The 27,416-nt window shown below is 44.4% G+C and overlaps 1 protein-coding gene across 4 annotated transcripts in view; it reads right to left on the bottom strand.

Annotated features, from left to right (window-relative positions):
* Positions 1 to 27,416, bottom strand: part of ARHGEF10 (Rho guanine nucleotide exchange factor 10) — a 152,778-nt gene that overhangs the window by 76,961 nt on the left and 48,401 nt on the right. For 2 of the 4 annotated variants that reach the window (XM_063090094.1, XM_063090100.1), the window contains exons 7-14: positions 26,193 to 26,249; positions 21,358 to 21,521; positions 16,047 to 16,161; positions 14,212 to 14,318; positions 5,653 to 5,730; positions 3,923 to 4,102; positions 2,094 to 2,210; positions 230 to 322 (exon numbers count right to left, since the gene is read on the bottom strand). In XM_063090094.1, coding sequence (XP_062946164.1) covers positions 230 to 322; positions 2,094 to 2,210; positions 3,923 to 4,102; positions 5,653 to 5,730; positions 14,212 to 14,318; positions 16,047 to 16,161; positions 21,358 to 21,521; positions 26,193 to 26,249 — 911 coding nt within the window. Of the gene's footprint in view, positions 1 to 229; positions 323 to 2,093; positions 2,211 to 3,922; positions 4,103 to 5,652; positions 5,731 to 14,211; positions 14,319 to 16,046; positions 16,162 to 18,919; positions 19,037 to 21,357; positions 21,522 to 26,192; positions 26,250 to 27,416 lie in introns of all 4 variants that reach the window. The other 2 variants (XM_063090107.1, XM_063090096.1) reach the window with 2 other exon arrangements.

The raw sequence follows: 27,416 nt of genomic DNA, 5'->3' as shown, positions 1-27,416 counted from the left end.
CACCCCTCAGACCTTCTAGAACCAACTAGAGAGGGCGCAAGCAGGCATGGAGGGCTGTTGTCCAATGAACAGAGGAGCAGACACTGTGAGGGTACTGCAGGAAGTTCACAGGAAAATGGAAGTAAAAGATAATACAAATCCTCCCATGAACTTTCTGAAAACCCCTCATAACTTCAAATGAATTATGGGAAAGCAGGGGGACTGGCCTCATGAAAATGAAGTCATTTACCTGGAGCAGAAGAATGAACTGCGGAAACCTCTGGATGGGTTTCATCATCAAACTGTAGAGCGTGATTCGATCCGGACTGGACTCCTGGCACTGCTGTGAGGGGAAGGGCAGAGGCTCACCGCACAGCAAGGTCCTGGAGCCCTCCCCAGCCTCCCCTCACCACAACACAGGAAAGTCAGGACGGGATTTACTGGCTATTCAAGAACCTACACCTTGTGTTTAGCTCTGTGAAGAAATTCCATCAAAATTCATTTCAAAATACTTTCTACCCCTGTTCTGGGGAAGAATTCGCTCTAGCTGTCATTGTTTGTCTTGTGGAGGGGCCAAATCTCACTACTTTAGGCTTAGCTCTGGGTATGAAGAATTCCCTGGGGCAGGAAGAGTGGGCGATTTCAGAGGGTGTCCCTGGTGTCTTTGTTCTGGCTCCAGTTTGCCTCTTCTGGTGCCACAAGCAGAAGAAAGTCCTGGAGCCTCTCCCTGCAGGAAGGTGGCTACCTCTCTGAGCACCGTAAGAGATGCTCAGCTGGGCTGGGCCATTTACACACTGAGGCTTGTGGGTGGTCCTGACCAGGGGCTGCACCTCAGGTGTGCCCAGTTCCCTCTATCTCAGGTAGCTGAGCAGTGCAGACAAAGGAGCACAGGCTCAGCCAGGCCCTGGCTTCTCAGCTTGCCGGGCACCCGCTCTCTGAGACTCAGTTCCCTGGGCTATGTAATGGGGATCAGGCCCGTCCATATTCCAAGATTTCCTAGCAGCTGGCAAGCTAAGCAGTGTGGGGCTGGGGTTGCTGCCATGGTTGACATCCTCAGCAAGACCATAACAAAATCCTCAGAGGAAATGAATTTTTAACTCAATTTGTGTTTTCTTTCCTCCTGAGAAAGAAATGCTGTAATAGCAAAAGGACACCAAGTACCACACACTCCAAAGTTGAGAATTGTGAATTAATCACTCAGCAAACCTTGATCAACCACCTGCTACGCTCCAGAAACAGCAGGAACCACTGTATTAAATGAGAAAGGAGGAGGGAAAATATTCTGGCTTAAATAAAACACGGCTGTTGGCAAGAATACTTGCCCTGTGTTCGCTCACCCCAGGTAGCAGAAGTTTCCGAGAATACAGTCCAAGTAACAAGAACACATTTTGTTCCAAGGCTTTACGATGCAAATGAGGGCCTCCTACAAATGAGGCTGGCTCCAGTGGATGGCCATGGTCCTTCAGGGGGGATTTTAATCTGGTTCAATGTGCAGCAACCACTCCTATGGATTTACGTCACAGCCTCTGACATGCATCTCATGACTGGGGAAGCCCTGGCTGCCCACTGATTAAATAACACACATCAATATCTATGAGGGGAAATGTACTCCATCACTGCAAAGTCAGACGCCAACAAGGAAGGCCCTCAGCTCTCTCCACCTGACATCAGGCAGAGCAAACCAACATCCCACCACATGTGGGGCCCACCCTTAGGGCTCTGCCTTTCCAGGACCTTGCTTACTGCTGTGACACCAAAGAGGGCATTTTCCATTCCAGAACACAGATATTATTTTTTCATTATTCCTAACATGCTGAAGGGTAGGAGGAAAAAGTTACTATGGGCCTGATCTTATCTTTCTTTCTGTCTATTCATCTATCTATACATTTTTAAGGATGTTCAAATAAAAGTTACATTAAGAACTAAAATTCATCCTCATTTCTAGCATTAATCCAATACCTAGGGTACTGTTGGTACTGAAATCTTTATAATAAATAACATCATGCATTTAGAGGCAAGGTTTAGTAGAATTTCATTGTGAAGTATTTTGACACAGAGCTTGTCATCAGAGGATATTTAAACCCAAATTAAAAAAAAAAAAAAAAAGTGCTTACCTTTAAAAATTCAAGAAAAGCAGGCTTTGTAGCACATGTTTTCTTGAGGACTGCCACAGCTGTGCTAAAATTATTTACATATTCACTGTAAGCATCTAGTACCATGGACTTAGAAAACTGAAACACAAGAGGAAATTAAGAGAAATAACACAGAGAGTACAAATACTCCCTTTTCCAATTTAAAATAGAAGATTTGAAACCAGCCCTAAAATAACCTTCCAGTCACTGCGATATTTTCATATGCTAAACTTCATGGTGACTGTGATTTGCTTTTCTTTAAGCAAGCTTGTTAGAATTGTTTAAATGGCTAGGTGGTCTTACCCCAATGTGCTTTCAGGCATCCTTGTTGGAAACCGAGGTAATTTGGGCTTCAATTAAGAACTGCTCCTGACTACAGACAAATAAGGATGATTACAGACAGAAGTCCTCCTCTGAACTCCTGCCAAGCTTCACTTGGATTTGACTTCCAGGTAAGAATGTCATGCAACTCACTGTTGGGCTGACCTAACATCCTGAGAAACAGGCACCAACCATTCCCTGGAAATGCAGGGGGGTGGGGGTGGGGGGGCAGAATTAATCCCATTTCTCTAGGCTGAGGCACAATGCCATGTATGTACATTTTCTTATTTTCCTAAAAACATAAAGGTTTCAAGAGGCAGAAACATTTGCCCTTGGTATCAACTTCCAGAGGCAAAAATCCATTCAGTTATTCCTCTAAGATACTACAGGTACTCTAGGAGACGGCAGCATCCCTAAGTAGAGATTTGGTGTGACTGTCACTGATAGAAGAAAGGCTTCCATCTAATTTTTTTTTTTAAAGATATTTTCATTAAAAAAAAAAAGTTCCCACAGCAATTATTTAAAGAAGAATGACAAAGGTGAAGTTAATACATAGACTAGACAGGAAATCAATACAAAATATCTAATATTTCTTTTTTTGTTTGTCTTAAGGATCTATGAAGAGTATCATGCAAATGTTTTAGGTAAGAACTTTGTTTCCATGTTGAATTCAAATCATCCCATAATTTATACACTTCATCAAGAACACATACAAATTATATAGAAAAAAAGGTTATAGCATTCAGTATTATAGCATTCATTTAAGTATATGAATACTTTTTAAAAAAAATTTCAAGCTCATATCCCTTTTACAGTATTATTATCTTAATTACAGAAACTAATCTGTTTTATCCATAATCTTCTATAATAGAAAGCTAGCCAATAAACAATATATACCATTCATGCAGGGAGCAAACATAAAATGACTCAACACTGCCCAGATGCAGGAACTTTGTGCCACTGTTTTCCAGGCAGCTGTTTCTCCCACCAGGAAACATCAATGTAAGCTGTTGCAACATTATATTCCTGCATCACAGTGTAAAGCCAAAACCCTACACAACAAAAAAAACTAGATCAAAGAACAAAAGTTTGAGAAAAAACCTAAATATTTTCCCACAATGCATGTTCTGTAGTTCTCGGGCATGGAGAACCCTGCACACAGAGAGACCTAGATCAGGAGGCAAGCTAACATAAGTGGGCTTGAATGTGGCAGTTTTACAGTATCACCAAACAAGCAGAGTCCTCATGCAGCAACCATAAGCATTATCAAACTGTACAATGGTGCATCCAAGACTTGACAAAGAATTCAAGTATATTGTTAAAACTTTTCAGACACGGCTTTTGCCCTGCGCCACTACAGGCGTCCCTTGGTCTGCCTGGTCAATGTCCCTAGTGTACACACTTGGCTACAGTGCTGCTGCCTCAGCCTGGCCCTGAACGAGAACTGCATACTTGTCAGCCTGCGGGTCTGAGTATGCCAGCCTAATTACCGAAGCCACGAAGACATCGCCAATCATTTCCACTGAGTCCCACTCAGATACGCGGCTGGCCAGAGCTATCTGAAACATGGAGTGGCACTGCAGGATTTCTTTGACACGGTAGAATACCATCTTCAGTTTCCTCTCACTCAGAATCTTTGGCTCCATCTCAGACAGTGGTTTCTCATATTGCTAAGACAAAATAAGTAATGATGGTTCACACATTTTAAAGGGCAGGTAAAAGAATATATAAATATTCACTTGTGTAAATTACATTTATTTCAAAACAAATCACGTGACTTTTGATATTGATACACAAACACAATACTTAAATTCTTTTAAGAATTTTGCAAATCTGCATATTTTATGTTCATAAATATATACGAGGACTTCAAAAGTTTGTGAAAAAATGGAATTAAAAGATAAAAATAAAAATATACTTTATTTCTCAACATAACCTCCATCAAGTTCAAGACACTTTTGTCAGTGATGATATCAGCCACTTAGTCCATCCCTAAATAACTGAGGGTCCTGGGAATTTAACCATGTCAGAACAGCTTTTTTTACTGAACTGAAGAAACATGGGTGCCCTTCAAAGATTTTTCAAGATTAGGAAACAGAAAGAAGTCAGGAGGAGCCAAATCAGGACTGTAAGGTGGATGCCTAATGATTTCCCACTGAAACTCTTACATAATTGCCCTTGTTTGACGAGAGGAATGAGCAGGACCATTGTCCTGGTGAAGAAGGACTCTCTGGTGAAGTCTTCTCAGGCATTTTTTCTGCTAACGCTTTGGCTAACTTTCTCCAAACACTCTCATAATAAGCAGGTGTTGTTATTCTTCAGTCCTCCAGAAAGTCAACAAGAAAACCACCTTGAGCATCCATGACCTCTGCTCTTGACCAGTCTGCTTTTGTTCTGACTAGACCACATCCAACTCTTGGTAGCCATGGTTTTGACTGTGGTTTGCCTTCAGGATCATACTGGTAAAGCCATGTTCATATCCTGTTAAAATCCTTCAATGAAATACTTCAGAATCTTGATTCCCACTTGTGTTAAAACTTCCATTGAAAACTCTGCTCTTGTCTGCAACTGATGGGAGCACAACAGTTTCAGCACCCGTCAAGCAGAAAGTTCTTTAAATTGTAATTTTTCAGTCATAATTGTGTAAGCTGAACCAATTGAGATGTCTATGGTGTTCACTATTGTTTTTGCTATTAATCATCGGTCATCTATTAGGGCATGAACAAGATTAATTTTTTCCTCACAAACTGATGTGGATGGAAGGTCTGTTGCTGAGGGCTTCATCTTCAACATTGTTTTGTCTCTTCTTATAATGAGTTATCTATTTGTAAACTGATTTCTTTGGGCATTGTCCTCATAAATTTTTTGTAAAGCATCAATAATTTCACCATTCCACCCAAGCTTCACCATACATTTAATATTTATTCTTGCTTCAATCTGAGCAGAATTCATATTGTGCTGGTAGGGGCTCTTTTCAAACTGATGTCTTATGCTTTTTAGTGCCTCAAACTAGATCCTGTTCAGACATGTTATAAGTTGGTACTAGTTTATTTTAGTGGAAAATAATTTTGCAATCCATGCATAGTTTTGTCATAACATGCATTTTCCACAAACCTTTTGAAGACCCCTTATATATGCATATAAAACATATATGTAACGAAAAGTATATATGTAAAAAAGAAAAATAAAACATGTATTACATAACATGACATTTAGGTACCTCCAAAATCCTCTTAAGTGCATCCACGTAGTTCTTTTCACTGTCAACAACTGAACCCAGAATATATCTTCTTACAACCTATTGGAAATTTGGAAATATAATGGTAGAAAATTGCTTTAGAATACATACAGATAAATTTTACTTCATGTTGAGACTGTTGATAAAGAAGTTTTTGCTTTAAAAAAAAAATAGTTCGTAAAGAAAACCTCCAAAGGTCTTTAAAATATTTTAAATGGTGTGTTAATTAAATAGAATTACTGGTACGAAACATACTTTTCCCCAATAATACGATTATAGTATTTTTCAAACCTCAGACTTATATAAACAATAACTATAGCAGCAGGACAAATAAAATTAAAGCACTAAAAACAAATTCATCCCCTTATGCAATGGTAATGAACTGAATTAACTGATTTTATTCCATTGCCCAACACACACCGAGAGAAATGATATTTCATATATAAATTAAATATTTAAAAAGTTACATTCTTAATCAAAGAATGCTATTTCCAAACTTCTCTAAAATGATCATGCCAAGGTTACAGAAAAACAGAAAGCTGTAGAAAGTAGAGGAATTGTTGGGGGGTTTTTTTGGCGGGGCGTAGGGGGAAAAAAGATCTTTTGACCAAAGATCCACCTACAAGGCTGAGAATGCAGAGGGTAAATTACCCATGTCATTTAGAGTGCAAAAAATCTCCACAATATAAGATATCTGCATTTAGAACACTGGCATTATTTTCTGTTTTTGCTTTTCATTACTGAAGTAGATTTAAGTGCAAACATGTGGATATAAAATGCCCATGAAAGGCCAATGACACTTAGCACTTTCGTCACCCTAAACCCATTCCAGCAAGTAATGTTTGCCAATAAACAAAGTACAGCACAATATTAAAAAAGAGTTGCTTCTAACCCAGCATACACACACCAATACATGTGCACACATGCACACACACACGCACATGCCCGTGCATGCACATGCACAGACAACACCACACACAATACATACACTAAAACAAACCACATGCACACACCACACCGCACACATACATGCAAACACACCACACATAAACATGCACACACAGGCTCAAACCACCGTACTTCCAGGCAATCTGCAGCTTTGAGTGATACTATTTAAAAAGACTGCTATGCCACCCAGTGGGTGAAGAGAGCATTTTCCACAAAGGAAATTTCTCTAGGTGAGTAGATTCCACGGCGACCAAGATTTACAAAACATTATTAACAAGGCAGTGATTATTCTCTTTACAAAAAGAACTATTCAATTCACAAAAGTAAGAAAAAAAACAACTCTTCTAGGATACTGACAGAAGATAACTTCTGCACTAAAAAAAATACAGATGTGGCTGGATTAAATACACACACAAGATTAATCAAAGACTAGCCCTGTCACCATCTGCACGACCCTGGCTGATTCACAGGGAAAGTCTGAGCACAGAGCCTTCACTTTAAAATGAGGGCTTAGGCCCCGGATGACCCAGCGACTCCTCACATCCTCAAATCCAAGCCATTCTTTTCTCCAAAGTTTGGATTCCCAGACACTACTCCAAGGTTCCTGAGTTGTAATATTTGAGGGTCGAACCTAGGAATTTATATATATGTGTATACATATATATATATAATTTTTTTTTAAGTCCTGAGATGATACGTTTCAGGTCAAAAGACCTGGAATTGGTATAAAATAATTAAAATAAAAAACAAAGCCAATCTCCCAGATTTCATGGATACAGCAGGTGATGTCAGCCTTTTCAAGCAGTTAAAGTCAACATATCAAATAGCAACCGCAGGACGGGTGGGGCAGGAGACGGCCCAATGCTGTTAACATCTTCCCCAGAAGCACTACTCCAAAGTCACATTCTTAGAAGAGAATTCAACAATAAAAGGTGCTTTTCTGCCAAAGGAACAAATATGGGGAGGTGGCATCTACAAGGAGAGAGACTGTCATGAAGGTCACTCTGGTGTGCTGGAGAAAGCCTGAGCTGAAGCAGGGAGCTGCTCTCATTACATCTTGAGCTGGTCCTGCCTGACCCCCATGCATGGCATTTGGGGAAGGGGACAGTGCAGGATCCTTTGTCCTTCAGCATCAAGGGGACTTTTCAAGTAAATGACAACTCATGAATTAAAAGATGGCTTTCCTTTCCCTCCCCACCCCCTAGACAGGGCATAAAAAGAATGCTCAGTGTGAGACATTTTTAGTTACAGTTATGTCATCTTATTTCAATTATTCTTTTTTTTTTTTTTTTCTCAGAGGGGGAGGCATGGCTGGCCTGTACTCAGACCTGAATCCTTGACTATGTGTTATAATACCACACTCTAACCAATAGAACTAACTGGCCAGCCTCAATGTGAGAAGGAAAAAAAGATAAAGAACATTAATACTCCCAGTTTAACCTTTCGTGAAAAAACTCCCATGGAGAACACAGCAGCCAACACAGGAAAAAAAAAAAATCAGTGTGAATCAGAACTGTAAGAAAACAAGTTAAGTGGAAATATACAGAAATCCTAAATACTAATAAACTTTTATCATCATAACACAGCTATCATTTACTTAGTGCTGAAAGTGCCATGCTACAGACATGCAAAGACTTTAATACCAATTATTTAACTTAATCTTCATTATTATGTGAAAAGCAAGATATCAGAAAATATTAATATCTTCACATCCCAGAGAAGGAAAATGGGGCTTAAAGATACTAAATAACTAGCTCAACCTAATCCCAGAAGAGGACCTAAGGCTTGGATTCAGGTCTGTAAATCCTCTTGGGAGAGCTCTTTCCAATTTACAAAACCTCTAAAACACTGACCCGCCACCATGCACTCGCTGCCCCTTTCAGTCACAGCAACTGATTAAAACACACGAACAGATGTGTCAGTGTGTTAACACCATCTGGCTCAAAATATATTTCCACAGTTGTCTCCAACAGAAATGCAACCCCCCTCCTCACTGTCCGCTCAGGGACCCCACAGCCCCTCCTCACTGTCCCATCAGGGACCCCACAGCCCCTCCTCACTGTCCCTGAGTCAGGGACCCCACAGCCCCTCCTCCCTGTCCCCTCAGGGACCCCACACCCCTCCTCGCTGTCCCCTCAGGGACCCCACACCCCTCCTCGCTGTCCCCTCAGGGACCCCACAGCCCCTCCTCGCTGTCCCCTCAGGGACCCCACAGCCCCTCCTCGCTGTCCCCTCAGGGACCCCACAGCCCCTCCTCGCTGTCCCCTCAGGGACCCCACAACCCTCCTCGCTGTCCCCTCAGGGACCCCACAGCCCCTCCTCGCTGTCCCCTCAGGGACCCCACAGCCCCTCCTCGCTGTCCCCTCAGGGACCCCACAGCCCCTCCTCGCTGTCCCCTCAGGGACCCCACAGCCCCTCCTGGCTGTCCCCTCAGGGACCCCACACCCCTCCTCGCTGTCCCCTCAGGGACCCCACACCCCTCCTCACTGTCCCCTCAGGGACCCCACAGCCCCTCCTCACTGTCCCCTCAGGGAACCCACAGCCCCTCCTCACTGTCCCTGAGTCAGGGACCCCACACCCCTCCTCGCTGTCCCCTCAGGGACCCCACACCCCTCCTCGCTGTCCCCTCAGGGACCCACACCCCTCCTCGCTGTCCCCTCAGGGACCCCACACCCCTCCCCTCGCTGTCCCCTCAGGGACCCCACAGCCCCTCCTCGCTGTCCCCTCAGGGACCCCACAGCCCCTCCTCGCTGTCCCCTCAGGGACCCCACAGCCCCTCCTCGCTGTCCCCTCAGGGACCCCACAGCCCCTCCTCGCTGTCCCCTCAGGGACCCCACAGCCCCTCCTCGCTGTCCCCTCAGGGACCCCACAGCCTCTCTTCACTGTCCCCTCAGGGACCCCACAGCCCCTCCTCGCTGTCCCCTCAGGGACCCCACAGCCCCTCCTCGCTGTCCCCTCAGGGACCCCACAGCCCCTCCTCGCTGTCCCCTCAGGGACCCCACAGCCCCTCTTCACTGTCCCCTCAGGGACCCCACAGCCCCTCCTCGCTGTTCCCTCAGGGACCCCACACCCCTCCTCACTGTCCCCTCAGGGACCCCACAGCCCCTCCTCACTGTCCCCTCAGGGACCCCACAGCCCCTCCTCACTGTCCCCTCAGGGACCCCACACCCCTCCTCACTGTCCCCTCAGGGACCCCACACCCCTCCTCACTGTCCCCTCAGGGACCCCACAGCCCCTCCTCACTGTCCCTGAGTCAGGGACCCCACAGCCCCTCCTCACTGTCCCTGAGTCAGGGACCCCACAGCCCCTCCTCGCTGTCCCATCAGGGACCCCACAGCCCCTCCTCACTGTCCCTGAGTCAGGGACCCCACAGCCCCTCCTCCCTGTCCCCTCAGGGACCCCACACCCCTCCTCGCTGTCCCCTCAGGGACCCCACAGCCCCTCCTCGCTGTCCCCTCAGGGACCCCACAGCCCCTCCTCGCTGTCCCCTCAGGGACCCCACAGCCCCTCCTCGCTGTCCCCTCAGGGACCCCACAGCCCCTCCTCGCTGTCCCCTCAGGGACCCCACAACCCTCCTCGCTGTCCCCTCAGGGACCCCACAGCCCCTCCTCGCTGTCCCCTCAGGGACCCCACAGCCCCTCCTCGCTGTCCCCTCAGGGACCCCACAGCCCCTCCTCGCTGTCCCCTCAGGGACCCCACAGCCCCTCCTCGCTGTCCCCTCAGGGACCCCACAGCCCCTCCTGGCTGTCCCCTCAGGGACCCCACAGCCCCTCCTCGCTGTCCCCTCAGGGACCCCACAGCCCCTCCTCGCTGTCCCCTCAGGGACCCCACAGCCCCTCTTCACTGTCCCCTCAGGGACCCCACAGCCCCTCCTCGCTGTTCCCTCAGGGACCCCACACCCCTCCTCACTGTCCCCTCAGGGACCCCACAGCCCCTCCTCACTGTCCCCTCAGGGACCCCACAGCCCCTCCTCACTGTCCCCTCAGGGACCCCACACCCCTCCTCACTGTCCCCTCAGGGACCCCACACCCCTCCTCACTGTCCCCTCAGGGACCCCACAGCCCCTCCTCACTGTCCCTGAGTCAGGGACCCCACAGCCCCTCCTCACTGTCCCTGAGTCAGGGACCCCACAGCCCCTCCTCGCTGTCCCATCAGGGACCCCACAGCCCCTCCTCACTGTCCCTGAGTCAGGGACCCCACAGCCCCTCCTCCCTGTCCCCTCAGGGACCCCACACCCCTCCTCGCTGTCCCCTCAGGGACCCCACAGCCCCTCCTCGCTGTCCCCTCAGGGACCCCACAGCCCCTCCTCGCTGTCCCCTCAGGGACCCCACAGCCCCTCCTCGCTGTCCCCTCAGGGACCCCACAACCCTCCTCGCTGTCCCCTCAGGGACCCCACAGCCCCTCCTCGCTGTCCCCTCAGGGACCCCACAGCCCCTCCTCGCTGTCCCCTCAGGGACCCCACAGCCCCTCCTCGCTGTCCCCTCAGGGACCCCACAGCCCCTCCTCGCTGTCCCCTCAGGGACCCCACAGCCCCTCCTCGCTGTCCCCTCAGGGACCCCACAACCCTCCTCGCTGTCCCCTCAGGGACCCCACAGCCCCTCCTCGCTGTCCCCTCAGGGACCCCACAGCCCCTCCTCGCTGTCCCCTCAGGGACCCCACACCCCTCCTCGCTGTCCCCTCAGGGACCCCACACCCCTCCTCGCTGTCCCCTCAGGGACCCCACACCCCTCCTCGCTGTCCCCTCAGGGACCCCACACCCCTCCTCGCTGTCCCCTCAGGGACCCACACCCCTCCTCGCTGTCCCCTCAGGGACCCCACACCCCTCCCCTCGCTGTCCCCTCAGGGACCCCACAGCCCCTCCTCGCTGTCCCCTCAGGGACCCCACAGCCCCTCCTCGCTGTCCCCTCAGGGACCCCACAGCCCCTCCTCGCTGTCCCCTCAGGGACCCCACAGCCCCTCTTCGCTGTCCCCTCAGGGACCCCACAGCCCCTCCTCGCTGTCCCCTCAGGGACCCCACAGCCCCTCCTCGCTGTCCCCTCAGGGACCCCACAGCCCCTCCTCGCTGTCCCCTCAGGGACCCCACAGCCCCTCCTCGCTGTCCCCTCAGGGACCCCACAGCCCCTCCTCGCTGTCCCCTCAGGGACCCCACAGCCCCTCCTCACTGTCCCCTCAGGGACCCCACAGCCCCTCCTCGCTGTTCCCTCAGGGACCCCACACCCCTCCTCACTGTCCCCTCAGGGACCCCACAGCCCCTCCTCACTGTCCCCTCAGGGACCCCACAGCCCCTCCTCACTGTCCCCTCAGGGACCCCACACCCCTCCTCACTGTCCCCTCAGGGACCCCACACCCCTCCTCACTGTCCCCTCAGGGACCCCACAGCCCCTCCTCACTGTCCCTGAGTCAGGGACCCCACAGCCCCTCCTCACTGTCCCTGAGTCAGGGACCCCACTGCCCCTCCTCGCTGTCCCCTCAGGGAACCCACAGCCTCTCCTCGCTGTCCCCTCAGGGAACCCACAGCCCCTCCTCACTGTCCCCTCAGGGACCCCACAGCCCCTCCTCACTGTCCCCTCAAGGATCCCACACCCCTCCTCACTGTCCCCTCAAGGATCCCACACCCACTCCTCATTGTCCCCTCAGGGACCCCACACCCCCTCCTCCCTGTATATTTACAGACTCCAAAACCAATACTATCCCCTCATAGACCCCAAACCCCCTCCTCGCTATCTTCCCAGAGACCCCAAACCCAATACTCAAGTGTCTCCTCACAGATCCCACACCATCCGCTCAGTGTCTCCTCACAGACCCCACACCCCCTATTTGATGTCTATTCACATACCCCACAGTGCCTGCTCATTGACCACTAGTCTATAGCTCAGGCCCAGTCTCTTGTCTTGGACGGCATTTGCCACGTGGCTACTTCACTCCTCATGTCTAATTCCACTCACTCAAATATAGGGATCCATACCCAGTGGCCCTCATCTATGAAGCTGCCCTCCTGCCATCACATTTCTTCTGTGCCTTCTGTCTTTCACTGGAATTCTTTGCTTGTACATTTCACCAGTACACTAAGTTCTCAGGAACAGGATCCAAGTCCGATTCACAACATGTGTCCTCATGTGTATGCAGTAACCAGCACAGAGACCCCATATGTGATAAGTGTCCAGATAGTAAAAGAACAGGTCAATGAATTACCCGCTCAGAGGCCTCATAGGAATATTATGAGTATTTTGAGCAGTCAACTACTTTCTTATCACTTATGGGGCTAAACTGAGGTAAGTGAGCCATACACCCAGACAGCAAGCACAAAGAACTGCAGGCAGAAAGCACTAGATGCTTTGTTCCTGCAAAAATCTGTCAAAAATCCTTCTCTGGCCATAGCTCAGGCCACATTTTCCTAGTAGAACATGAAAGGTTAAGAATACAGCTTGTGATCAGAGACTGAGATCAGAAACCAGACTCTTGCATGCAAAACTAGAGGACATGGTTCAGGTTATTAATCTCCTCTGAGCCTCAACTTCCTCGTTTGTAAAATGTACACTGACAGCGAGGGGATTCGGCTTGCCGAATACACAAGGATTCGGCATGGAGGCTGCACAGAGAACGCACCAATGAGTGGTAGTAATTAAATAAGTGTCTCGAGCTCACACATACAATACAGACAAGTCAAACTACTTAATTTCTCTGCTTTTTTCTTTAATTTCAACTCCCTTAGTTCCTTCTTCAGTGAAATGTAAGCTTCCTATTTTTGCTTGACCAATTATTAACAGCTTCTAGGTATCCTTCTTAATCTTATTTTAAACTCTGGCCATACCACTAAGCATTTTTACGTTGTTTTTCTTTTATCTGTGTTCTATATCTACCTATCTATATCACCTATGTATCTGTGTGTGTGCATGTATATATGTATGTATCTACCTTCCTATCGATGTCAATTTCCGTGATTTGAACCATCCTACCCACATGGAAAAGAACTCAAATCCCATCCAAGGGTATCAGTCCCTACCCTTAAATTGCCACAAACTCTGCAGTATTGCTTTTGTTTCTGTAGTTTTTACTTTCTTTCACCCAAAAATAATTAAATGGAAACCAGTCATGTTTTTTCCCTTTGCTACCTATTATCAGATTTTAAGACATGTATTATATTCAGATAATGTTGTTAGTTACTGAAAAGCTACTATTTGAATCTCATTCTTAGGTACCTGTGCACACCTATGCATCCTACATACACCCACATGAAGTTTGCTATGACATCGTATCAACATGAACTAGTATAAATAACTGTCACAAAGAATCTAAGTTCCACATATTTCTCACAATTACATGCAGGGGTGATAGACAAAATATTTAAGGACCAGATGGCCTGAGCCCAGGCCACTGCTACTGACCAGGGTCCCTGAGGCCCCCCATTATGCTCAACATTAACCTTTTAATTGCTGGACCAGGAGTGTACAGTGGAAAATCTAAGTGCACAGGGTGGCAGGGAGTTTGGGATAGCATATATTTACCAATCAGCACATAAACATTCAAATATTTTTAAAACCAGCACAGGTGTATTGGTAAACAGCACCTGAGAATCAGCCCTGCTCATCCTACCTGCTGCTGAGATAAACCTTCAGGCATTGGGGTCAAGACGGCCTCTGGGTGCCTACAGTCAACATCAATGAATAAATTCTGCTCTTCTTCAAGACAAGATCTGTGATCTTAAAAAAAGTCAAAGCGTGCAAGTTTTACAATGAAATAGTATATTCATAATATTACAGCATAGTAAAATAAGCTGTCAAATAAATGTTTTGTGTAGACATTTCAATCTTGCATGCTTACTTTCCACCCAGCTATTCCTAAATTGAAATTTTAACAAACCCAATAAAATAATCCCTCCCTCAGGGCAATACACAGTGTCAATATTTAACATTTTCAATATTTAAAGTTTAACTTCAAAAGGCAGAGGTGTCATCTGAATAGCTAGATGGTAAAGTGGCAATAAATATTTCAGTTTCTTAGTCTATGAAATATCACCATCAGAAAGAAAGAACAGCAGCTAAGAACTAACACTCAATAACCAATGAAAACTGAGGTGGGACCTAGTACATTTCCTGACTTTCTGTCTGCCTCTCTCACTGGAAGTCTGAAAAAATCAGTTTTCCAAAAATCAAGAAGTTTAAGACAAAACTAAATTCATTTTTAAAACTTAGACACTGCTAACTATATTAAAGAATACACAAAACAGCTGGAAGCAGAAAAGCACAGGAACCTTCAGGTAACAGAAACCTGAATTTTTCTAATTCAAAGACATCAAGCCCTTGCTGCACAGAGTAATTATCTGAGGGGCTTTTAAAAACCCTCCAAGTACAGACTCCTCCCTCAGAGACTGAATAGTTGGCAGGGTGTGGTGGGCCTGGGCACACAGTATTTTTAAAAAGGTTTCCAGTTAATTCATGTGTACGTCCAGGACTAAGAACACTTAGTCCAAGCCTCTCATTTCACAGCTTAGGAACCTGAGGTCGGAAGGTTCAGGGATACGCTTAGCAAACTGCTGTACCTCTCCAATGGACCCCCCCAAAGACCAGCTCCCCTGAACCAGAGATGAATCATAACCTCCTCTCATTCTCTTTACAGCCGTCCTCATTTGGTGCCTGGCATGCTGATTCCTCTATCAGGGGACACATTTCGCTGCACATTTTATTAGAACACACACATTTTATCGGTCTCATTCACCAAACAAACCCCGTACAGATCCTGACAGCCCTTGCTCCACCTTGTTTGAGATGCTGAGGGCTTCATTACGATTTTTTTTTAAAAAGGCCTAATTAGTTTTAGCTCCAGCTATGTAGACCATTGCTTGAGGAAACATATGACTGTAAATTTCTCTCTAAGTGAATATATCAGCAAGTGCTGCCCAGGCACTAGCACCAGGTGTGCACGTCGGGAAGCTTGCGGGAATAACAAAGAAACACTTCTGGTATGGGGGAGGGCGTCCTGGACCCAAGCTCCCATGGATACGGAGGGATGACTGTACCTACCACTTTGGAACAGTAAACTCTCAACTACGCTCCACGAGTCTAGATTTTAACATATCAGTGCACAAAGGTTGCAAGACATTTTCTCTGATCTTTAACGATCCTTGGCCTATAGTTAGTGGCCAACATGCAAGACACCTAAACACAATCCATCCTTTACACATATAAACTGCACAGGCTACTGCCCCCTCAGTGAGATTTTTTTTTTTTAGGAAAACTTGAAAGTTCTGATATTTCAAATGTTCCCTCATCAGCGGAAAGGTTTCTAAAATCCCCATTTAGAAGGCAACCTTCTTGGCTTACAACCTCAGTCCTTACAGGATAATAAACACACCCAGGAGAGCTAACACACTGTATATGCATGTCTTGGGATGGGTAGAGTTGGAACATGCAAACTCGCAGGCCTCAGACCTTGAGAAAGGAAAGACTTGGTCCTGATGAACGAGCGGCCTCTCTTCACAGCGGCTCGTGTCCTCTCCAACCCATCTTTGGTACCCTCCTTTGCTGCCTTCATGAGCTTCTGCATCTGTGGGGAAAAAAGGGGGGAAACGTGAGAAGTGGTACAGCTCAACCAAATTTTACTTGTTACTTTTGTTTATTTTAAAAGAATACTGTCAAGTAGTTTGGGCTTGAAACACTAACTGAAATTGGCTCTTTGATTTGAGAGAGGTTTCTCCGTTAATGAGTGTGTGTGCATGCGCGTGCGCATGTGTGTGTGTGCGTGTGCGTCTGTCGTTTTTGGCTACGTTTTGTTTGTTTAAAAAAGGAAAAAACAAACTTTACAAACAGAGCCCTTTCTTGACATGGTTGAAAATTTCCTGCAACATTTAAAAGTCAACTTTGCTTTTTATTATCATCACTTACAAATACAAAGAGCTTTATAGATGTCACAGAGAATCTAAAATGCACAAATGTCAATCAAACTTCCCAAAATTAAATGTCAAGACAAGTAACTGTATTTCTCGTGGCTTCTAATATAGCCTTTGAACATGTTCTGCCGGTGCCCTTCCTGACCGTGTCCCGTGTGGGGCGTAACCAGCTGTTTACAGGGGTCGCTCATACTAATGGTATGCAACCACAGTGATGGCTACTGCAACCACTCAGATGGCAAGATCACGGCAAGTGATTAGAGATATATGCAGGGACAAGCCGTCTGAAGAATCAGGCTGACTGTCACTACTCTGCAGAGATCTAAGTCAGAAAGATGACTTCCCACTTGGACAGGAGCTTACTGATTCTAGTTTCCTGCAGCCAGAGTTTTGACTCAATTCTTACCAATGCCACAGGTTCTCAAGAGATTCTGATGGCATGCACTAACATTTTTTGTATTATTCTTTAAAAACCTAAAATCTACAGTATTGGCCCCTGGGCACTAAATGATTTCTCTTTTATAGAAAATCCACACGACATCTTACGAGACAGACCAGCGTCCTTCCACATTGACCTCTCAAAGGGAGCCTGCTTTAATATGCACATGACCAGGGCCCACAGCCATGCCCTGCAGACCTGGGCTGCACTCTCTGCTCAGGATCCATCACTGTGGGGAAGAGCATGCCACATCTCTGATGTCAGTGGCAGTTCCCATACTAATGCCAGACATTTATAACTTCAGCCCTGACCATTTCTTTAGGTCCTTTATTTCCAAAGGCTACACACTGCCTTCCTGAGGATGTCCACCAGGACCACCACTCAACGAAACTGAAATTAAATCCAGGTTCACACTCCCAAGCCAGCTCCCCAACTCCAATTTCCATCACTTGCATGGCAGTTCTACCCTATGATGTTAAAAACTTCAAAGCCACTCTCAGCTGCCCTGAGTGCTGTATCCCTTAATCCAACAATCAACCACATATCCTTGGTGGCATCTCACCCAGACGCCCTGCTTCGCATCCATGCCGCAGTGAAGTCCTGCCCCATTTGCCTATGCTCACTTACAGCAAGGCGCCTCTAGTTAGTGTCCAAGTTCTCCTCTTTCTTAACCCCACACTTGGACTGCTAAATCTTGTTTCCAGCCTGACGCCTGGTCAGGTTCCCTGGAATGGAGAATCAGAGAACTGCACACTGATGGGCTGCAGGGGATGTCATCACGCTCCCAAAGCCCCATCTACACATACAGCAGATAAGATACTGCAGACCGGGAGGTGAAATGGTGTGCCCAGGTCACATGTTTACCAAGTCTTTTGGCTCTTAGCACAACTCCATTCTTTCTAAATGAAGTGTGTCCACCTGTCCTGGCCCTGAATTACTTACCTGTTCTATTTCTTACTGCTTCCCAACACCTGCCCACATCCCCTTCAGCCCCTGCCACTCCCTACTGTCTGTGCATATTTCCAGAGTCGACTCATCCACCGAGCTGGCCTCCTGGCTCACCTCCCTGGCTCGGGCAGAGCTCTTGGTTAGCCTGGCCACTATCAAATTCTCCTGCCACCTTGTCCTGCAAGGGGACCAACCAAACACTGGGTTTTATGAAGTAATGTGATTCCTAGGGTGTTCCTGCTGCTTAGAAAAGCTGGAGTACAAAAGAATTTGGAATAAAGTGGTTGGCTATTATTCCAGAAGACATTTCTAAAAGGACATCTATTTTCAGTTAAGCACCATTCAACACATATAAACAGATCACACAATATCAAAAACATAAAAGATCAAATTGAAGGAGAAATTACTTGACAGTGCCCTTTTAAAACACGCCTCGAAGAAATGACCAAATATGAAAGATCACAATATTCAAATCCAGCAGTTCTCAAACTTTTTGGTCTCAGGAGCCTTTCACACACTTACAAATTATTGAGAACTCCAAAGAGCATTAATTTATCTGGGTTTTATTTATCCAGATTTACTCTATTAGAAGTTAAAACCAAGAAAAATTTTGATTAATGCTCATTTCAAAAATAATGAACCCACTACATTATCTTAAATAACATATTTATGAAAAATTACTATAGAAAACAAAAAACAAGTGACGTCATTCTGCGTTTTTGGAAATCTCGCTCACTTACGGCCGGACCCTGCATTCAATTGGTTGTGGTACCACACATGGCAGGGCTTCTGGAAAGTTCCTCTGTTCACTCATGAGAAAATAAGAGTGAAAAAGGCAATAATGTCTCAGAATCAATGCAAACCCCTGAAAGCATCTCGGTGACTCCAGGAGACCCTGGACCACACTTTGAGAATCACTGTTCCAATAAAATTGATCAACTCAGTCACCGTAGTGTTTCTTTTTAAAGTTCGGTCTGTTTTCAAATTAGCATTTTTAATGTAGCTGGTCAAAAAATGAGCCACACTACCTTCAGCTCATGTTTCTGCTTTAGCTGCTGAATCTCTACCGCTCCCACTGTGCTTGCCACCAAATCTTTCATCTTTCTCTCATAGTGCTCCTTTAAACGGGCTAGGTCATGAGAAAGCTACAGCATAAAGAGACACAATCTTTCACAAAAAGGCTGTTTTTGGTACTTTGAGACAATCTTACATTGAAAGAACTTCGGCAGCATCTGGCGGATGGCGTTCACACGCCACGATTCTCCTGGGACGGGGGCTCCTGGGACCACACATCGTGCAAGAGCCCCTACTACTAGCCCCTCTGGTTCTTGAGAGATAAATACATAAATAAGTAAAACATATCATCAAAAGACATGCTATTTCAGATGAGCCAGACTGGGGACTTTTCCATGCCAAACAAGAGAAAATAAATGCACAAAAAATATCTCCATAAAATCATTCATTTACATTTTGATGGAATCAAAATTATCAAATACACAAATTATACGTAAAATTCTTCTTTTATGTCAGCAGCCAAGCAAAAGACACTTGTATTCAAGACTGTACTGAAGGGTGGTATAGTTTAGAACGGCCAGTGCAGATTTGTAAGTCTCCAAGCTGACGTACCTTTCTCTCTAACAGACGGGGACAGAGTATAAGGTCTCGTAGGTCATTGTTCATGCAGTCACAGACATGTCAAATACACAACACTGAAGCCCCACTGCTCTTCTAGGAGGCATTTCTCATGCCAACCAAGACAAGGGCACTTTAAGAAGTTTTTAATAAAAATGTGAGACTGTTTTTGAGATGATTCTTCAACTATTTATAGCTTTATTTTGGTAGTTTTTAAAATATGACTTAAACTAGAAAACTTGGTACTTCTCGCGGCAATTCCATCTTGAACAGGCCTAACCCAAAAAGGCACCCTGTCTACACCCCATCAAGCATTCCCATCCTCTCTCCAGGGTGTTGTTCTAGCAACGTGGAAACACGAAGAAAGATGGAAATGCGTGCTCTGTGTTCCTTGTTACTATCCTGCATTCCTGAACGAGTTCCATGCTCGTCTTTTGATTGTTTCTTCTCCTCGCAGGGAAGGCTGCTGAACCATCCCACATGCTCACTAGGCATTTCAGGTGGTTCGTTTGTGAACACAGGTCCATTCTGAGGCCAAGGAGGGACCAAGACCTGACCTAACCCAGTTTGTCTATAATGACCACAAAGATGAAATGTACGAGAGTTTCAACAAGTGTTCCCAGACATCCACTGAACACCCTACCTGCTGAAATCAGAGCCCAATGCATTCTTTTTAAATCTCAACTTGAAGAGTGTCTGCTTTGGCTATATCAAGTCAAAATCACTGGAGTTGTCAGCTCCGTTAAAAACTACAATCGCAGCTCCACTTATTGGTTAAATCTCAGTTGTGATAACTATGGTGACAGAAGAGATCTAAGTTCCTGGAAAAGCTCATTCATAATACTGAGTAGTTGAGCTGCCCACCACAAGTTGACAGATATTCTTCAACTTGTAAACCACAGTGACACAGAGGCTACATCCAGCATGGAGCCTCTGGTGGTTGGGGGTTCCTGGGGGGCAGGTGGGGCAAAAGTGGTTATTGCTACCTGTCACAGTGGTGAGGCGTCAGGTCACAGTCTGCATCAATACCAATGTCGGACCAGCCAGCCTCAGGCAGGGACTGTATGTGACCTGCATCTTGACCTCACACAGGAAGTACATGAAGAATACTGACATTACTGTGGACATTAGTACAAACTGACCCTCTTACTACAGCCTGAAAAGACCTCCACCAACAAAAACTGTGTGACACAGCCAGTCACCAGCAAAAACTGAAAACCTCAAAGGAATGATCTGCCTCGGCAAGATGCCTCCATAACCAACATCTCACAGCAATCCCACTCCAGAATTCACTCTTCAAAGTTTGAACGTTCTCTTTGAAAACTAATCTCAGGAGTTTTCCACAAAAAATAAAATAAATTCCCTTTAAGAAAACAATCACAGGGCAGCTTAGGAACTTTTGTCCTTTCACATCTTTTCACATTATCTGCATTTATATCTTCCTGTTCACACTGAAAATGCTGAAGCTCAAAACATCACTTCAAGAAAAGTGCCTTGCACTGTGTCCTGGGCAGCCCTGATTCGATCTAACCCGTGTGCTGAGCAAGCAGCAGCAGTGCACAGTGTCCTACACAAGGCACATAGTATAGTGCAATACAAGTCAGTCAGCGAATACTATTTACCTTCTTAAAATATTCAAGATAGTGAGCTTGCTTAAGGCCTTTTAAGCGATTTAGTTCATAAAAGTTTAATTTCCTGATCCTCCATGATTATACTTATTATGTGAAATAAGATACCTCCCCCTTTGCCAATACCTTATGCTCTCCCCAGAAGTCCCACTTACATATTAATGTAAGAACCCACTGTCCCTCACACTCACAGACTGAACACGTACTTGCTTTTTGTGGTTGCTGCGCAGGAAGGACCTGGGCATTCCATTCTTGCACTCTGAGTCACTCTGCTCTTCATAACTTTCAAATTCACTTGAACTCCATCCATATTCCAAAGAGCTGTTTCCACCTTCATCTCCATTCTCAACGTCGTCATAAATCATTTCATCTGAACATATAAATTGCAGAATGAAAATAAAAATGTAGAATTCACTAGCATGTTTGCTTGTTTTACCATATCACCTACAGTTGGGGGTGGAAGCACATCAGAATAACTTGGAGGAACAGTACAGAGCCTTGGGTACACTCATCTGGAAGGCGTTACAAGAACCTACGCCATGCGGGCAGGGATGTGTTCAGCTTGAAAAAGCTCTTCAGGTGATTTTGATAAATTCCCCTGCCCCACCCATATCCTGATGACAGTGTCTGGTCCTCCACGCTTATACCAAATAATGTGCTGGCAAGAGAGAACTTCCCATGAAGGAAAATGTTTCTTCATATAAATGTATGGAATATAAAAAGATCAGATAGATAAACAGACAGATATAAATAGATGACAAATAGAAGGATGAATGATAGATGATGTTTGGATGGATAGAAAGATAAACAATAGAAAGGTAGGTAGGCAGTCAGATGAATGATAAATGATAGACTGACGGATGGATAGATGGACAGACAATAGGTAATAGATGACAATGGGTGGGTGGGTGAATAAATGGATGATGACAGATGATAGCTGGCTAGCTAGATGAGCGAGATATTAAAGTACTAACAGAAGTGAAGCTCACTTCAAAAAAGTATAAATTTTGCTTTTGTGCTAAAAACGATCTAATAAAACTTATAAATAATCTGCTATGGTATTTGCACGGTTTTATCACATCAGTCATTTCAGAATTGGTGAAAAACATCATGTTTATGCTACCAAATACAATGACAACCTTTATTTAAATATCCCAAGGGCAAGGTGCATGTCTTTTATTTCATAACTTGTATTCTGCAAATGTGAATTAAACTGAGCTGCGCCACTAAAGTAGCCCACTGTCCACTCCCCTGGCAAGCAAAAAAGACTTGATACCCACCCTTCTTCAAACAGATGCAAAGGCTTCGACTGCAAGAGAAGTAATGTTGTAACGTGCCCTGATTAATATAAAAAAATACACAGTGCAGCAAAAAAATACATATGGTTTTCAGTGCTGTATCACTAGCAACAAGACTTTCAGAGAGTGAAATGATGTTCTTCCAGCTCTCAGAATATCAGTGTATCTCCAATTTCTATTACTTCTCAATCACATGAGCATAATGGCTTTTATTTTAGCTAAAGTTTCTCATGTGCAAATTACTTCTGAAGACTAATTCCTGCTTAAATTATCACCTAAGGACAGTACAAATTTATATGTAAGATGACATTTCCATATTTTTTCCTTAAAAATATTCATATTTCTCTATTAAATTTATTCCATATACATCCTCAACTGTTCACTGTAATAAAACTTGGCCTTAAAAATCCTAAGTAATTAAGCAATGATGAATATAATTCTTTAGGACAAAGAGCAAGCTTAGTATATACAATGATATTCAAAAGTAAACATTTGCTTTCACTGGAAATGAGAAACTAGACATGAACTTGTCACTTAAAAAATTCCTAGATTCCCTTTATGGGCCAGCTGCCCATCCTCACCCCCTAAAAACATTCCTAGATATTTCAAACTACCCTCGCCTTGTAATATTTCTCCACTGAATTCAGATTAATCTTCTAGAATACAAAACAGGTCCTCCAAATTCCTGATTAAAAGCTCTGAAGAGGAAATACCACACAGACAAAACCATGAAATCTTTGAAAATAAGCTCATGTTCCAGAAGCTGCAGTGGTATTCTTCAGTTTGCCCCAGCGGCAACAATGACCACCACCTGGGAATTCAATTCAGTGAATGAAGGGGTCAAGTCCAGTCCTAGCCCAACCACCTGAAAGCTGGGGCTAAGGGTCATCCAGAACTACCCAAGTGTCTAAGAGTAGAAGGGCCTGGAACTCCTGCTATGAACTAGTGAGTTCAGAGAAAGGCCTCCCAGACAAACCCAAACTGTTCCTGCACTGTCCCTCCCAGCATGTTTTAGAAATCCCAGCACTACCCAATGCTACCACCTCTGCCCTATTCCCTCTACTCATCCATCTCTGGACTTCCAGCTCTTCTGGTCTACATGAAACAAGTCAGTATTATGAGTATACAGTTTTTTGGTTTTTTTTTGTTTGTTTGTTTGTTTGTTTTTTAACACATTACTCTTCGCCTCAATTGGATTTGAAGCCCTTTGAGAGCTAGAGCTATATTTTCTGTATTCATCATAGCAGTTGACAAAACTCTAAACAAAGAATCTAGCTCATTCAGCGCCTTCTGAAGGTTCTTGGGGGTACAGATCTACTGTGAACCCCACTGTGGGATGTGTTTGACAGTGTCTTTGTCCACAGTCTTGAAGGAATGAGAGCTAGAACACTGTTAGGCTCATAAAGACACCTTTAAGTATATTACAACCCAGCCTACTAGAATGTGTGAAAAATTGATGCTTTTCAATGTTTAAGAAAAGCTATTGCTAATTTGGCCCCACAAGCACACATGGAACTTTCAAGGACTCAAATGTCTTGTAACTACTGATGATTTAGTGAATTATTTAATTCCTGGATTCAGAGATTTATGGTTTCTGAAACTGTGGCATGTGCTTTTGTCACTGAGGCCAGTGAACAGAAAGCATGATCTATTTATTTTTCTTGACTACAATCTTGCTATCTGCCTTTAGCCACAACAAATTTAAAAAGTCACCCTACAGTGGTGATGGTTGTACAGGGTGAGTGCACTTAAGGACATGGAACTGTACACATTAAAATGGTTAAAATGGTAAAATTATGTTATGTGCACTTTACCACAATAAAAAAAAAAAAATTATGTGATCCCATATGGTCTCCATAATATCCAATAAGGAATTCTCCTAGTATTCTGAGAGAATATAATTCTAAATGATCATATTTTGCATAAAGCAACACAAGACCTCAGCTGTCCCTCAGAAACATCTGCATCTCCAGAGTCCATGAGACATCTGACCTCCTAGAAGGATCAAATCCTAAAATTAGGAGGCACCTCAGAGATCTAGTGCATCTACTTCATTAAATAATATATTATGAAACATGTTAAATACACCAAAAAGCTCAAAGTAACAGGCATATTTACATACCCCACCTGAACTCTAAATTTTTTGCCCTGTTTCAAAGTTCTCTCATTTAAATGCAGGAATGAAATGTCGCACATATATAGCTAAAGCCCTGCCCCCTCCACTTCCATCCCCCCTCCCGAGGTCAGCAGGTATCATTCCTACAATGTGCTCGTCCACTTACCTCTCGGTATGTCTCTAAAGACAATATGCAAATGCCCTGCTACCTTTTGCCTTTTGCTCAACATAGTTTTATGATTATGTACAGTATGACAGTCCACAGGGTAAATGCACACTATTGATCCATTCCCCTCCTGGAGGGTCACTGAGCTTTTTCCCTCCCCTCTTGCTCATTATAAACGGCACTGCAGATAAGCATACTTGCACGCATGTCCTTGAACAGCAGGTGTGAGTTTCTCTAAGAAATACACTTGCAAGTGGACCACTGGTTCATAAGAATTATACCACTGTCATGAACTGAATGTCTGTGTCCCAAGATTCACTCATTGAAGCCTATCCCCCAAATTGATAGTACTGGGAGGTGGCACCTTTGGGAGGTGATTACATCATGAGGGCACAACCCTCGTAAATGGATTTAGTGCTCTTAAAAAAGAGGCCCCAGAGAGCACTCTCACCTCTTCTACCTTGTAACGACACAGGAAGAAAGTGCCATTTATGAACCAGGAAGCAGGCCCTCACCAGACACATCATCTGTCGGGCCTTGATCTTAGACTTCCAGCCTCCAGAACTGTGAGAAATAAATTTGTGTTGTTTATGAGCTGCCAATCTATGGTATCCTATTATGGCAGCCTGAATGGACTAAGACAGCCTTGTTCACATTAGCTAGGTAATACCAAAGTGTTCTTCAAAATGACTGTGTCACCAAGACAAGACACTTAAGGAGCAAAAAGCATCAGCAGGAGTGGGGTACAGTGAGGGTGGGACACTTGCAATCCCAGCCAGGGAAGCGTTTCAGCTCATGTGTGAGTGAAGGTGCCCAGGAGGTCTGTCAGGCCAAGATGTTTCAAGAACCACAAAAAGACACGTGAAAACATTTGGCTCTAAGGCTGCAAGAGTTTGGGGAAAATCTGTGGGAATTTTGAGCAGATTTTCCTTGCCCTAAGAAATAAGGAGAAAAGGAAGAATGTATTCTTTTAGTTAATAGCTCATTAATTCTTTGCTGTGCTCTCCTTATAAAGGGGACACAGTGGGTCCTAACCAGAACTGTCACCTCTGGCAGGTGGCCTACTGGTAGAATTTGTGTGGTGTGCTGGTTCTTGAGACTCAAGATCGTACCTTCTGTGTGAGAAAAGACCTACTTGGAGGGACATATTACCCAAAAATCCATTTCAAACTTGTTTTTAGAGCAGTTAGCTTTTAGTTCTCCCTTTATTTACAGCATATATTTAAATAACCACCTATGAGCATATTTATTCATATGAACCTTGGTTTTATTTATAAATAGGCCCAAATATAACTGTTTGTCTCCCCAATAATGAGAGCAAGAACAACTATGTCTCAACACAGAAAACATGAATATAGAAAACATGACTGCATCTATGGATTTTGAACAGTCATTTTTATATCCAGAGGGAAAGACTGCCAAACTGAATCTCCTAAAATTCAATTCCAGACTAAATCAAACCTGGTTCAGAGTCTGAATTTTCTCTGGGAACATCGTCATAAATCACTTCTTCCGGATCTGGAATAAAAAGGGAGGAAAACATTAAAAATTGATCAAAACCAACCAAGCGCAATTTTAGTTTTAGAGGGCCATAGTCTCTTATGATGTCATAATTATTCAAAAAAAATTATTCAAAATGCTCATTTATAAGGGTAGTTAATGGTACCTTACCAAAGCATAAACATTATTTTTAGGGCAGAATATTTTGTTGGGAATGAGGAATATCACTCTAAAAGAAACAGGTGTAAAATTTCTCCAACAAGGAATTTTACAGTTTTCAGGCCAATCTATTCCATGATTTGGGGTTCAATTACACATTTTTATATGGCTCCCTTGTAAACATTAAGTTTATGAAGTTAATGTGTTCTGATATACAAAATACAAAGGTGGTATGTGAGTTTCAGAAATAAAGGGAGAGTCCACTGGTGCTGTATTAAATGGAAACCATTAAAATAAACCGATGACTACAACATTTTGTACCACTGGAGGTGAAAAGTAGCCACATACAAGTCTAAAAATGCTAAACATATAGGACAAAGTTCCTTGAACTGTACTATGTGAAACATCAGTGCCTGTGAGATTGTAACAATTTTCTTAAAAAGGTTGGCTGGGGAGTCCTCCACAGGCCAAATAGTATACACTGTGTAAGATGAACACAGAAGTATAGCAATGAACTTGAAATTTTAAAAAATATTTGTAAAAGTTACATGCTTCATACGGAAATCCATTTCACAAAAGGACCTTTTAAATTAATTTTCCAAACTATTCATTTATTGGTGTTAGCCCCTCAGCAAGAGAATGCTCAAACTACAATGTATTACTGTACTGAAAACCATAAAGATAAATACTTACTAAGCAATCCAAAAAAGAAATGAAATAAATAAAACTGAACACTTCCCCTCACGTTCACCCATGGTTACTATCCCCATATTATCAGGGGGAAATGTAAATTCAGGAAAATTCCTTATCTGTTGCGGCTGTCAAGTTCTAATACAGATGTTCACTCTCTTTTAATAACATTTATTAACTGCAACCACAGTAAATATTTCTATTCCTGATAGATAATATTGAGAAACTGCTAGTTTACAGAACTTACTTTCAAATATAGTTATTCTAATTAACTATCACCTGAATAATAAAAATGAGTAAGGGGAGAATTCAAACAAATTTTACTTTGGAAATAAA

Source organism: Cynocephalus volans, chromosome 1, assembly GCF_027409185.1.
Source record: "Cynocephalus volans isolate mCynVol1 chromosome 1, mCynVol1.pri, whole genome shotgun sequence".
Classification (NCBI taxonomy): domain Eukaryota; kingdom Metazoa; phylum Chordata; class Mammalia; order Dermoptera; family Cynocephalidae; genus Cynocephalus; species Cynocephalus volans.
The sequence above is the reverse complement of the archived record's forward strand: the minus strand, read 5'-3'. Positions and strand labels throughout refer to the sequence as shown.